We start from the raw sequence: 12,651 nt of genomic DNA on the forward strand, positions 1-12,651 counted from the left end.
ATGTCTTGAATAAGGATCTGCAATAGGAATGTTGCAGAGAACGCTTGTGACCTTGTGGAATGAATTAGTGGCAAAAACACCTTCCTGAGTATAACAAATAACAATATGTGAAGTGAACCAGGATGAAACTGTCTGACAAGACTGGGAGACTTATCACATTAGCTATGCTACAATCAGTTGGACAGACTTATGCAATGGTTTAGTTCTTTCTATGTAGAAAGCTTAGGGCTGGTCTAATGTTCAGTGAATGAAGGAGTTAATTCCAATTTACATGTGGCTTGAGAGAATATACAAGTGGATAGATCGCCCAAATTCTATGACATTACAAAACCATTTCTGAAACAAAGCTGGGTGAGGATGTAAATATGCCTGAACATTAAAGACCACTATATAGGCTGTGATGTGAGGGCACGGAGCTTCAAGACCCTTCTGGCTAAAATAACCACAACACATCCAACTTTCCAGGAGATATAAAAGGAACATACTGCCAAAGGTTCAAACAGTAGTCCCATAAGATTTGATGGGAACAAGTTCAGGGGTCCCAGGCAGAAACAGGCTCTCTCACTGGAGGATAACACCTTTCTAAGGCCTTTGAGAAATTGAACAGACATGTTATTTGGGAAAAAAACCCACACTGGCTACCCACCCAAAGGTGGAAATCCAATACTGCTGCAAGGTGAACCTTGACAGAGTAGAGTGCTGTTTCAGGTACAATAAATATGCAAGTATTTCTTGCAAGAATGACTGCATAGGTGAAACTCCTGTTGGAACATCCACTTGTAGGGATAACATATTAATGTATTGAAAATGATTCCTCCAAATGGAAGTGACTCCCCATAATTTGTTCCCGAGAATATAATGTATTAGATCATATAACTTAAAACTGTTAAGAATATAATCCTATGTAGCCAGAAACAGTCCCCCCCCCCCACCCCCCCCCCCACCCCAGGGCATGCTCAAGCTTGTGCAAGGGGCTGCTTGAAATTGACACTGCAGAGATACATTGTGACAATGCATTGTCAAGCCACTAACTCTGCTATGGGAGCCAAGCCCTGTAATTGACTAAGGGCATTGTTACATAATTGACGCCTGTTCTCTTTAAAACATTGTAACTTTACTTAGCACTCAGAGAATGTTTTAAGCAATACCACCCAGAAACTTTTGTAACTACAACTTTTATTATTATACAAAATACTGTATGAATGTAGGAGAGAGTGCTTGGACAATGAATGAATGGTTCTGAGAGGTGCCAGCCTGAGAATACAGCAACAAAGGGCTGAAGAAGGTGTCAGGTGCCAGTGCAACCAAAAGGAGTCAAGTGGAGAAAACCAAGTACTGGAGGTCCACCCGATGAGATCACTGATGAGCACCTGGCAGCCACCCTGGAGACATCAGCATGTTGCAGCAATTTCCATAGACTGGCATAGGAAGAAATTCTTATAAGAACTGGACTAAAAAACTATGGAATCAGAGTCCAAGGTTCTGCTGCCAGCCTACCAGGAGCTTCAGATGCGCATCTGATCAGGACTTCGCTCCCCACTACCATCACTTGTGTACAGAATACCTGGCCAGTATTCTGTCACAAGCAACTTCCAGGCTGGTAACTATAACAAATACACAGAACCTGAATGAATGGATGAATGAATGTTTATATGTATAAGGGTTAAGTAGTTAAACAACGTTGTTTGCTTCTATCTTTTCTTTAAATTTATTATTATCTTTACAATAAATGTGGCTTTTTGCCTTATCCCCCTCATAAGATCCTGCTTGCTTTTATTGGTATAACACACTCAGAGGTAAATAGCCCTAGTAGAGAGCTTTCTACCTCCTAAGAGGACCTGATGAACTTGCACTGAGCAAGCCCGCTCTCTGGAATTTAGCTATAGAGTTTCCACGACATTAGGTGAAGAGCGCTCAGGTTTGGGTGAAGCAGCTTGACTGTGGTGCTGAGAGATCAGATCTGGGTGTAATGGAAGCAGAATTGGAATCTCCACTGAGAGGCCTAGCAGAGTGGAGAACCAATGTTAGCCCCAGTATGGCCCACTAGCATAAGCTGGGCCTGGTCCCATTTGATCTTTAGCAGTACTCTGCACAAGTAGGATACTGAGAAAGCATAAAGATAGCCTTTCTGCTACTGTGGATAAGATATGTAAAGCCTCCATAGCGGATTCACTTTTGACAAAGGAGGCAAGAGCTAGCACCTCCTTGCCTGTTGAAATAAAACATGGTGGCAGTTTCAACCATGAGCACAAACAAGTGTCTAAAGTGGGTCAGGAAATCCTGACTGGCCAGGCAAACCACTCACTTCCCTTATTGATGGGGAGTGAAAGTTTCACTGGACTACTTCACAAAGTCCTTGAGTTCTGAGGGGCCGCAGGTGAGCTCCCTACACTAGTACTGACACGAGGGCATTGACAATGGAGAGCATATACAGGAAACAACCTCACAGTGAGCAGATCCAGCCATCAATTGAAAGACAAGAACCCAAGAAAATACTGTGAATGGAGGTCCAGATTATGGCAGTTTGGCAAGTACACTGAGGCCAGCCACATTTGGTGCAGCCTTGTCTGTTGTACCATGTAAATTCATGAGGCCTTGTGACCTAAAAGCCTCATAAAATTTCTTAAGAATGGATATACTGGATCAGACCAAAGGTCCATCTAGCTTGGTATCCTGTCTTCCGCCAGTGGTCAATGGCAGGTGCTCCATAGGAAATGAACAGAACAGGTAGCATTGAGGAATCCATCCCTTGTCACTCATTCAAAGCTTCTGACAATAGAGGTTACGGGACTATTCCTATCCATCCTGGCTAATAACCATTGATGGACCTATTCTCCCTCAATCTAGTTCTTTATTGAACCCTGTTAAAGCCCTGGTCACAACATCCTCTGTCAAGGAGTTCCACAGGCTGACTGTGCTTTGTGTGAAGAAATACTTGCCTTTGTTTTAAATCTGCTACCCATTAATTTCATGTGGTGACCCCTAGTTTTTGTGTTTGAGAGCTAGTAAATCTCACCTTGTCCACACAGTCATGATTTTAGAGACCTCTACCATATATCCCACCTTAGTCACCTCTTTTCTAAAATGAAAAGTTTAGTTTTATTAATCTCTCCTTATATGGCAGCTGTTCCAAACCCCTAATCATTTGGCCTAAGCAGAGTTGAATACTGCTCCAATGAACTCTAACCTGTGCAGCAGACCTCTCTACATTCACCAAAAGGCCCAAAATACCCTTTGGGCGAGTCCAATGCTGGGCATTACTTAAGCTCTGGAGCAGCCCTTGATTAGCCAGATAGATATCCCTAATATCCCACAGATAAGCCTGCCACTATAACCATATTTTGTGAATAGCCAGGGAGCTGCAGACAGGCCAAATAGGAGGACCGTGCATTGGTAATGGAAATAGTTCACTATAAATTTGGTGTGTCTTTGGCATATGTATACTGTATATGAAAACAGTCAGCTCTTAATAGTGAGGATCCAGGAAGGGGATAATGGATGCTAGCGCAAGCATAAAGAACTTAGCTTAACTATCTCAAGAAAATTAAAACACAAAATCAGTTAGATCCTCCCGTGGCTTTAGGGATTTAGAAAATCCCTCCTTCCCTCTTAATTTCTGCAGAACCTTTTCCCCAGCTCTCAACCAAAGGACATATTGAACCTCCCAGGCCAGATGTCTGAACGGGGTTCCTAAAGAGGAAACGGGAGAGAGAGTAGGGCAAAAGGAGCAGAAATTTACTACAGTGTTCCTCACTTCCATCATGCTCAACACCCAACAGTGAGTAGTAATACGGGACCATGAACGGAGGAAGTGGGAAAGATGGTTTGTAAGCAAAGGAGAAAGGATCTGGCATCATGGGAAGTGGTAAAACATTTCTGACTGTCCCATCAAGACATCTGCTGGGAAACTCCCTTGATGTCTGGGTGGAACCAGAATTGCCCCGCCCGAGTTAGACCGGGGTGATGGCCGATGTCTATCACACCTATTTCTTTTTCTCTATGGATTCTGATAGGCAGCTGGTGCAGAATAGCCACGGCCATCCTTACACAGAATATGTGGTTGCCTAGTGATAGAAATGTAGCCGTGTTAGTCTGGGGTAGTTGAAGCAAAATGCAGGACAATGTAGCACTTTAAAGACTAACAAGATGGTTTATTAGATCATGAGCTTTCGTGGGCCAGACCCACTTCCTCAGATCAAATAGTGGAAGAAAGTAGTCACAACCATATATACCAAAGGATACAATTAAAAAAATGAACAAATATGAAAAGGACAAATCACATTGCAGAACAGAAGGGGGATGCGGGGGGGTGGGAAGGGGGTGGAAGGAAGGTAAGTGTCTGTGAATTGATTATATTAGAGGTAGGGAGAGTGGGATGTTTGTGAGTTAATGGTATTAGAGGTGATAATTGGGGAAACTATCTTGGTAATGGGTGAGATAGTTCAAATGTTTGTTAAGTCCTTGTTGGAAAGTGTCGAATTTTAACATGAATGATAGTTCAGAGGATTCCCTTTCAAGTGCAGATGTAAAAGGTCTTTGTAGCAGAATGCAGGTGGTTAAGTCATTGAGAGTGTGTCCTTTCTGGTTAAAATGGCAAGAAACTGTTTTCTCTTTGTGATCTTGTCTGATATCTGTTTTGTGGGCATTAATCCTTTGGCGAAGTGTCTGAGATGTTTGTCCAATGTACATAGCAGACGGACACTTTCGGCACATGATAGCGTAGATTATATTTCTGGATGCGCAGGAATATGTGTTCTTGATCTTATAACTCACTTGGTTAGGTCCAATAATGGTATCAGCAGAATGAATATGTGGACAAAGCTGGCAACGGGGTTTGTTGCAAGGGAAGGTACCAGGGTTGGTATTAGTGTGGTATGTCCTGTGGTGGTTGGTAAGAATCATCTTGAGGTTAGGTGGTTGTCTATAGGAGACTATGGGTCTGTCTCCCAGAGCCTCTTTGAGTATGGTATCCTGTTCCAATATAGGCTGTAGTTTATTGATAATGTGTTGGACAGGTTTAAGTTGGGGGTTGTAGGTGATGACAAGTGGTGTTCTATTGTTGGTTTTCTTGGGTCTGTCTTGAAGTAGATGGTTTCTAGGTATTCGTCTGGCTCTTTCAATTTGCTTTTTTATTTCTCTGGGTGGGTAGTTGAGATTTATAAATGCTTGGTAGAGATCCTGAAGCTTCTGGTCTCTGTCAGTGGGATTAGAGCAGATGCGGTTGTATCGAAGGGCTTCGCTATAGACGATGGATCGTGTGGTGTGTTCTGGATGGGAGCTGGATGCATGTAGGTAACTGTATGAGTCGGTGGGTTTTCTGTAGAGAGTGGTGTCTAATTTTCCATTGTTGATTTGTACGGTGGTGTCCAGGAAGTGGATCTCTCGTGTAGAATGGTCCAGGCTGAGGTTGATGGTGGGGTGTAGGTTGTTGAAATCTCTGTGGAATATCTCCAGTGTTTCTTGGCCATGCGTCCAGATCATAAAGATGTCATCGATGTACCGTAGGTAGAGGAGGAGTGAAAGGGAACGGGAGTTGAGGAAACGTTGTTCTAGGTCAGCCATAAAGATGTTAGCATACTGTGGGGCCATGCGTGTACCCATGGCTGTGCCGCTGATCTGGAGGTATAAGTTGTTCTCAAACTGGAAATAATTGTGGGTGAGAACAAAGTTACATAGGTCTGCTATCAGGTTGGCAGTAGTGTCCTCTGGGATAGTGTTTCTAATTGCTTGTAATCCGTCTTCATGTGGGATGTTGGTATATAGAGCTTCTACATCCATGGTGGCAAGGATGGTATATATTGGTTGCCTAGGGCCTCTGAAAATTTAGGGCACAACTGAGTCTTCACATCCATCCACCTGTCTCTTCCTATCCCTGTTTTGTGGCTGCTGCGGCCTGGTGAGTCTTCTTCCAGAGAGGATATATAGTTTAGGGATAGAGTTTAAAATCCCATGTAATTGGTTAATGGATTAAAGGTGACAGATGAGCCCCCCACTGCAGTCAGGGGATGCTCTGGTCAGCATACAGCTACTGTCCACAACAAGCCCCCTGCAGGGCTAGAACATTATCCTGCTCCAGCCCCTACTGGTTAACCTTACCAGTAAGCCTCACCTGTTAAAGTTAAACATTTACATCCCTAATACAGTTAAAAGTGGAAAAAGCCTTCCAGCTGCCTATTAGCAGAACATTAATGACTCTTACAGTTTCAAAGTGGTAATGAAGCCATTTGCCAAACCCTAGGTACATAGTTTAATTTACTGACAAAAAAAGTTGTTCTCTCTCATTGGTACCAGATACCACTAGGAATTCAGGGAAGAAGGGAAATTAACCCTAGACAGTAACAAAATATTTTTGCTCAGCCCTTTTTGAGGTGAAGGAAAGGAATGCAGAAGTCTTCCACAAGGTTTTAACAGAATCCATACTGGCCTCACAGAGGCAGGTCTACTTTTGACAGACCTGCAGTAGCTAAATGTCCTCTAGGCTGTGGGAAGACTCACTACCTCCACCTGCATGGGAGATTTAAGGTCACACAGTAATGGACTCAGAATGGGAGTCTAGAGGAGGTTCTGCATGAGTATGATGCCACCCCTCTTTTCAAAAGGGGCAAATAAGAGCACTTGAAATAAGCCCTGGAAACTAAGAAGGGAAAAACCCACATGTTCCAAAAGGGAGAATGCATTGGTCCTCAATGATTTCCTGGCCATGTGTTCAACCCTATTCCTAAGCTCAGGTCCGTGGAAGAGTATAAATGCCTGGGAAAGCAGTAGGAATGACTTAAACAGGAGAAGACAGACAAATGAGAACTTCTGGTGAGCACAACAACGTGATTTCCACTGATGGTGCAGAGAGATGCAAAGGCAGAAGTGTCCACACTAAAGCAAGCATCATGTGTTTCATTTTGATGATACCAAAGGGTGCAGTACCAAATGATGGGATCAAACGGCTTCCCTCCTGACTCCTGAAACCAATAATGCAGACTTGTATTGCTGGTGATACCAGTACCAATGGCAAGAGAAAAATCTGACAGCAGCAAACATCTCTAAAACTCCAGTCATCTGAAGAAGTGGGCTGTGCCCATGAAAGTTCATACCACCATCTACATGGTCTGGTAGCACTTTATAGACTAACAAAACATTTGTTGTCTTTTAAGTTTATCCTGTATAGACTAACTCAGCTATCCTCTGAATCTCCAATGTGGTTGGAATTGAGATAGCATAAGTACTGCACTGAGTCACAGATGTAAACAGCTCCTCAGGAAACAGACTTGATAGTGCTGACTTCTGTGATAGACAGATTTAGCTCACACTCTACCTCTTATCTCCATGTCTGACCACCTCTGGTGTCAGGAACTGTCCATTAACGGAGTTTCTTGTACCTTTTCCTAGGACCTATGAGATGGTGATCAGTGCTGGGACTCCAGTGCAGTAGAAGAGTACTCCTTACTGATGCCAAGGCACTGAGTGCCATTTCTGACCGGCCTGGCTCAGATGGAGGTCTCAGGGCTGCCTCCCTGAGCAAAAACTCCATCTGGTTCTTCTTCAGGCTTGTCAAAGTCTCTACAGATCTGGCAACAGTATCCAATGAGAGCTTCTCCAGACATTTCAGGCAGCTTGAGTGCAGATCGCTCAGAAGCATAGTCTTAGTCTAGACCTAAAGCCTAATGACCAAGGAATATTTTGGCATGGAAAACTGATAAAAATGCTGCTAAAACATGAAGTTACAGAATGTCAAACTGACAACTAATTATGTATAGATACAAGAAAAAGACCACAGAAAGCTTGCCAACGCAAGGACAGCAGTCCCAGCAACCATCATCAGTGGTAAGAAGGAACTGACAGGGTGTAGAGTTGGCTGGGCAATGTTTATCAATGCTATTGGTGCACTACAGCAGAATGTGCTCAAACTGCCACATTGGATCACTGAAGGAAAAAAATTCAGCAATTGTGCTCGAGGCACACATACAGCTAGACTGGAATGCACATGTGCAATCATTAAAAGTGATATGAATATGCAGAGTAACCTCAAAAAAGTTCTGGTTTCAAGTAGCTAACTCATTAGAGATTCTTTGCATATTACCACTTTGGACTACTTTCACAAGTAGTGCAGATCCCACCCACCCCCAGATATGGGAACAGAGTTTTCATTAAATGATTGTAACCTTCTCTGCCAACTGTAGCATTCTTTCTAGAAGCTAGATACAGAGCAAAATTTTTTGTCAATGTGTAATCTGACTTTTAGATAGTAGCCTTGCAAATTAAAAAATAGGAACCTGCTTAAAACAGGCCACAGATCCTGTTGCAGCACTATATGAATAAAACAACAGAAGACCCCTGAACTTCTGTTCATCCCTAACACTGAAGGATGAACAATTTGAACTATTTAACCCAGCTGGAAAAAGCCCAAGAAAATATACGACCCTTCTGGCTGTTTACAGCAGTTATGAAGACTGCTTTGATAAATAAAAATACTCCCTCAAGAAGTTCAAGGGTTACCTGATCAAATAACCCCTTCATAAATCTTTAACAGAATCATGTACAACAGGTGATCTACTATTGACCAAAACCTGAAATAGCCACCAGGTGAACTTTTATAGCATTAGACAACTCAGATTTACGTTCAGTAAACATTACAGAACATAGGATATGGAAGCTGTTACAGGAAAATCAGATTTTCCTCCCATCCAAACAGTTCTGGCTCATTTTAAATAGTAACATTTTCTAATATACAGTTTCCTAAAATTAAACCGTCTGCTCTGTAATAATGAAGGTCATGACTGCTCAAGACTAGTCAGTCTGATAGCTCAGGCTGTCAAATGAAGAAACTGAAGGTTTGGGTGAAGGATATTGCCTTGTTGCCATTATGTGAGAAATGTTGAGAGAGGAAGATACATACACAATGAGAGTTGAAGCAATTCTGTCTCAGCTGAACTAGGGAAAGTGATCTCATTATAGCTCTGACCAACCTTTTACCACTTTCTGAATCACTGGAGAAAGAGGAAAAGCCGAACAGAGTCCCTTTTCCCAATGCAGAGGGCAGGTATCTGACATGGACTTGATTGTGCCTTCCTGCTTTAGAAAGGAAGGGGATACTTTATTGACTCCTGTAGTAAAAGGATTTGTGTTGGGTCCACCTCAGTGGGAAAAAGTGTCTGAGCTACCTAATCTTTTTCAGGAACTACTTGTGAATCTGGGAAGCGTCTTGTTGAGACTATGGGTATGTCTGGACTACATGCCTCTGACAACAGAGGCATGTAGATTAGACTACCCGGCATAGGAAAATGAAGCGGCGATTTAAATAAACACCGCTTCATTTAAATTTAAATGGCTGATGCGCTGAGCCCATCAACTGTTTGTCGGCTCAGTGCGGTAGTCTGGACGCTTCGCGGTCAACAAAGGCATTTGTCTACCTCCCAGGTATGCAACATCCCAGGCAATTATTTAAATCGCTGCTTCATTTTCCTATGCCAGATAGAGGCATGTAGATTAGACTGTCGCCAGAAACATGTAGTCTAGTATCTGCTAACACAATGCTCTCCTCTGCGCAATGCAAGGCAAAAGGCCAAATCTCACGAAAAATGTAGCAATCCCATAACTTGGGCACTTTGGTGCACAACTGGAAAGCGTTTCCCCTTGTTTAGTCATGTAATAAGTAACAGTTGTATCATCAGATGCTACTTGAACAACCCTCCCTTTTATATGAGGAATGAATGATTGTGAGCCAAATGAATGGCTCTTAATTCCAACATGCCAACTCTTCTCAAAAAGCTTATCTACTTCAGATTGTATGCCATCCTAAACGGGCTCCCTTTCCACTTAAGATAGCATCAGATGCTTCCTAAACTGATTGTGAAGTACAATTGAACAGGACAGTTGAGAAATCTGATCTTTTCAGCCACCACCTCAGTGAACCAAGAACATTCTGCAGCACAGTGATAAACATTTGAAGACTGTCCTTATTGGATGTGTAAGCCTGAAATATGCAATGATGCATCAGTCTCATTCTGAGACAAGAGGGAGTGGTAGTGGCCATCAAAACTCTAAGACTTGGGATGACAATCACTTTCCCAGATTGGCAAATTGAAACTTGCAAAGCCACTTGCTCTATTTTGGAAACCTGTCTTCTGGATAAAGAACTTTCCATTCCACTGAGTCCAATACAAAAACTATTTAAAAAGTTCATAGCTAGAGAGATTCCATTTAATGCTTAACTGCAAAACACTGGGCTTCAAAGTAGAACCTGGGACCAACTTGGGTTTCAAAGTCAGAACTGTAGAGACTGACAGAATTGGACGGCTGACAAGTCTGAGGCACAGCTAAATGTGACTGTCTTCAGAATGGATACACTCAAAACGAAAATAAACTTCAATTTTCTAGGAGGCAGTTAGCCCTCTTCAATCAACAGTGCCTTCAAAGCATTGTCAGCTTTAGCCAAAGGATTAGAAACTGGCATTGACAAAGATTTTGACCATTTAGAATATTGCTGCTTCCACTGTCTTTTCTGGATTTAATTTTTTCCAAGAAGGTCCTGTCAGTGATGACCAAGAGTACTATTTCCATTAGCACCAGGTCAGTAAGCACATAAGAGCCCTAGGAGTAATAAGCGCAACGAGGATGTCAAACAGTCTTAAAAAATTTTAAATTGCAACTGTTACAAAAGAGCAACAATCTAACCAATTCTTAGGAATCACCTTTAGAGCAATTATTTGTTGTATTAATTTTGCAGACTTTTAAAAGTGCACAAGTGAATGCATATATGGACACTTCAAAACAGTGACAAGTGTTTAGCAAGAAATAACCACTCTGACACTGTATTATCAACATCAGCAAAAACTCTAAGGAAACAGATGAACTTCAAGTTGAGCAAGTACTGGTAGCAAATGATATACATACAGGCCTTCCACCAAGAATGCCTTGAACACAAATACAATTTGTGTAGCCTATAGAACCAACCTGCTTGCTTGCCTATACATATCTGTTTTCTTACATGAATTCTGGTTTAATTACTTAATAGTACATTTACAGTGAAGCTTTAACAAGGGATCTACAGGTCATATCCTTTATGTTGATATAAGGCAAAGCAGCATATATTTGGGACCTTTCACTCAGATAGCAAAGTCAACTTGCATATATTCCGGATTTTTGACCTGGACAGATGATGATAGGATAAAGCGACTTTTAATGGCATAGGTGGCTTCCAAGACCACCCTCAAAGTGACCAAGCTCACTATAAAAACAGAAATAACACAAGTGAGAATGATTTAATGTCATCAATACATACAAACAGGCCATATGTATCCAGCCTACGGAATAGTTAGGTGAGGAAGTTGTGGGCATAGGAAGGCCCAAGCTCATAGTATACAAGACAGGATGTCTGGAGTTTGTTAGGAGGAGGAGTTTGGAGTTAAGATTAGTCTATAAACTTCGCCTTTCTAATGATATTAGTTTAATCTAGGTTTAAGTCAGTCAATTAAGTAAACTAAGTTAACTTTAATAGCTCTTCACATTAGCTTCTGCACCTTCAACTCAAGAATTAGGAAACCTGAACCCGAACAAGGGATGTTAGATAGCAGATAATAGAATAGTTGACTAACAAAAAATATTCTTAGTGGCTAGTCAACTATTCTATAATCCCCAGGACATCTGTATCTGAGGCAGCAGTGTGGGGTGCCAGGCAGGAGTCGGTCCATGAGAGGAGCTAGTTTAAAGATCAACCTTGGGGACCAGCTCAGAGGCAGCAGTGTGGGGTTGCAGCAGCCCATGGACAAAGGCTGCTGGGGCCTGCCACAGGCAGAGGCTGCTTCGGAGCAGCCTCTCCTGCACCCCCACCCTGCTGCCTTTTAAGCCGACTCCTGTTACCCCCACACTTGCTGCCTCTGATACAGACTACTTCTAAGGCCTTCCCTTAGGTCATAATGGGCATTCATTTGGAAGTGAACTAATCCACTCTGGTCTCAGTAACTTGAGAAAAGTTAGGCAAATTTAAGTTTTTTTCTTACTTGCCACAGATTTTGTATTTTACAGCATGAAGTGCAGAGTAAGAGCCCTGCCAAATTATGCATTGTGCCCTAGAAATCATATCCCAGGTGCGACCAGGGCTGATGCATCTTAATTCCTGGTACAATCCTAGGAAGTGGTCATTTCCTTAATCTTATATGGACCATCAATAGCCTTGAAGGAGCCCCAAAAAACTACAGCAGTTTCTTTGCCTTTAATGCAGCCCCCAATTTACAACACTGCAACTCCACCCTCAGACTCTTTAGACCACACACCTGCATAAAAAATAAGTGAAAAACAATCTGTGCACTTCCTCAAATACCTAAACCATATCCAAAGCCCCCCAAAAGAAGCAATCCTTCCATCATAAATTTGTTAGTTCTTTGATTAACTCCAATTTTCCCCAAGGCTGGCATAATTTCAGACTGCCAGTCTGAAGTAAACTCAAGAACGATTACTAAACCTCATCCCAGGAGGCATACCTGGGTGGTCGACAAATGCCTTTGACGTCGACACCCGCGCATCCAGACTTCAGTGCTGAGCCGACAAACATCTAATCAGCTGTTTGTCGGCTCAGCGCGGTAGCCATGTAAATTTAAATGAATCGGCAATTATTTAAATCGCCGCTTCATTTTCCTATGCCTGGTAGCCTAATCTACA

The 12,651-nt window shown here is 42.4% G+C and overlaps 1 protein-coding gene across 4 annotated transcripts in view; it reads right to left on the minus strand.

The window, feature by feature from the left end:
* The window catches only part of RNF149 (ring finger protein 149), a 51,558-nt gene that overhangs the window by 15,445 nt on the left and 23,462 nt on the right, over nt 1–12,651 (minus strand). The window contains exon 7 of one of the 4 annotated variants that reach the window (XM_075917191.2): nt 11,086–11,221. The exons of the other annotated variants lie outside the window; for them this stretch is intronic. Within the exon in view, the coding sequence (XP_075773306.1) occupies nt 11,100–11,221 (122 nt within the window). The 3' untranslated portion in view covers nt 11,086–11,099. Of the gene's footprint in view, nt 1–11,085; nt 11,222–12,651 lie in introns of those variants that run through there. 4 annotated transcript variants of the gene reach the window in all.

Source organism: Pelodiscus sinensis, chromosome 1 (genome assembly GCF_052426305.1).
Source record: "Pelodiscus sinensis isolate ZL-2025 chromosome 1, ASM5242630v1, whole genome shotgun sequence".
Lineage (NCBI taxonomy): Eukaryota > Metazoa > Chordata > Testudines > Trionychidae > Pelodiscus > Pelodiscus sinensis.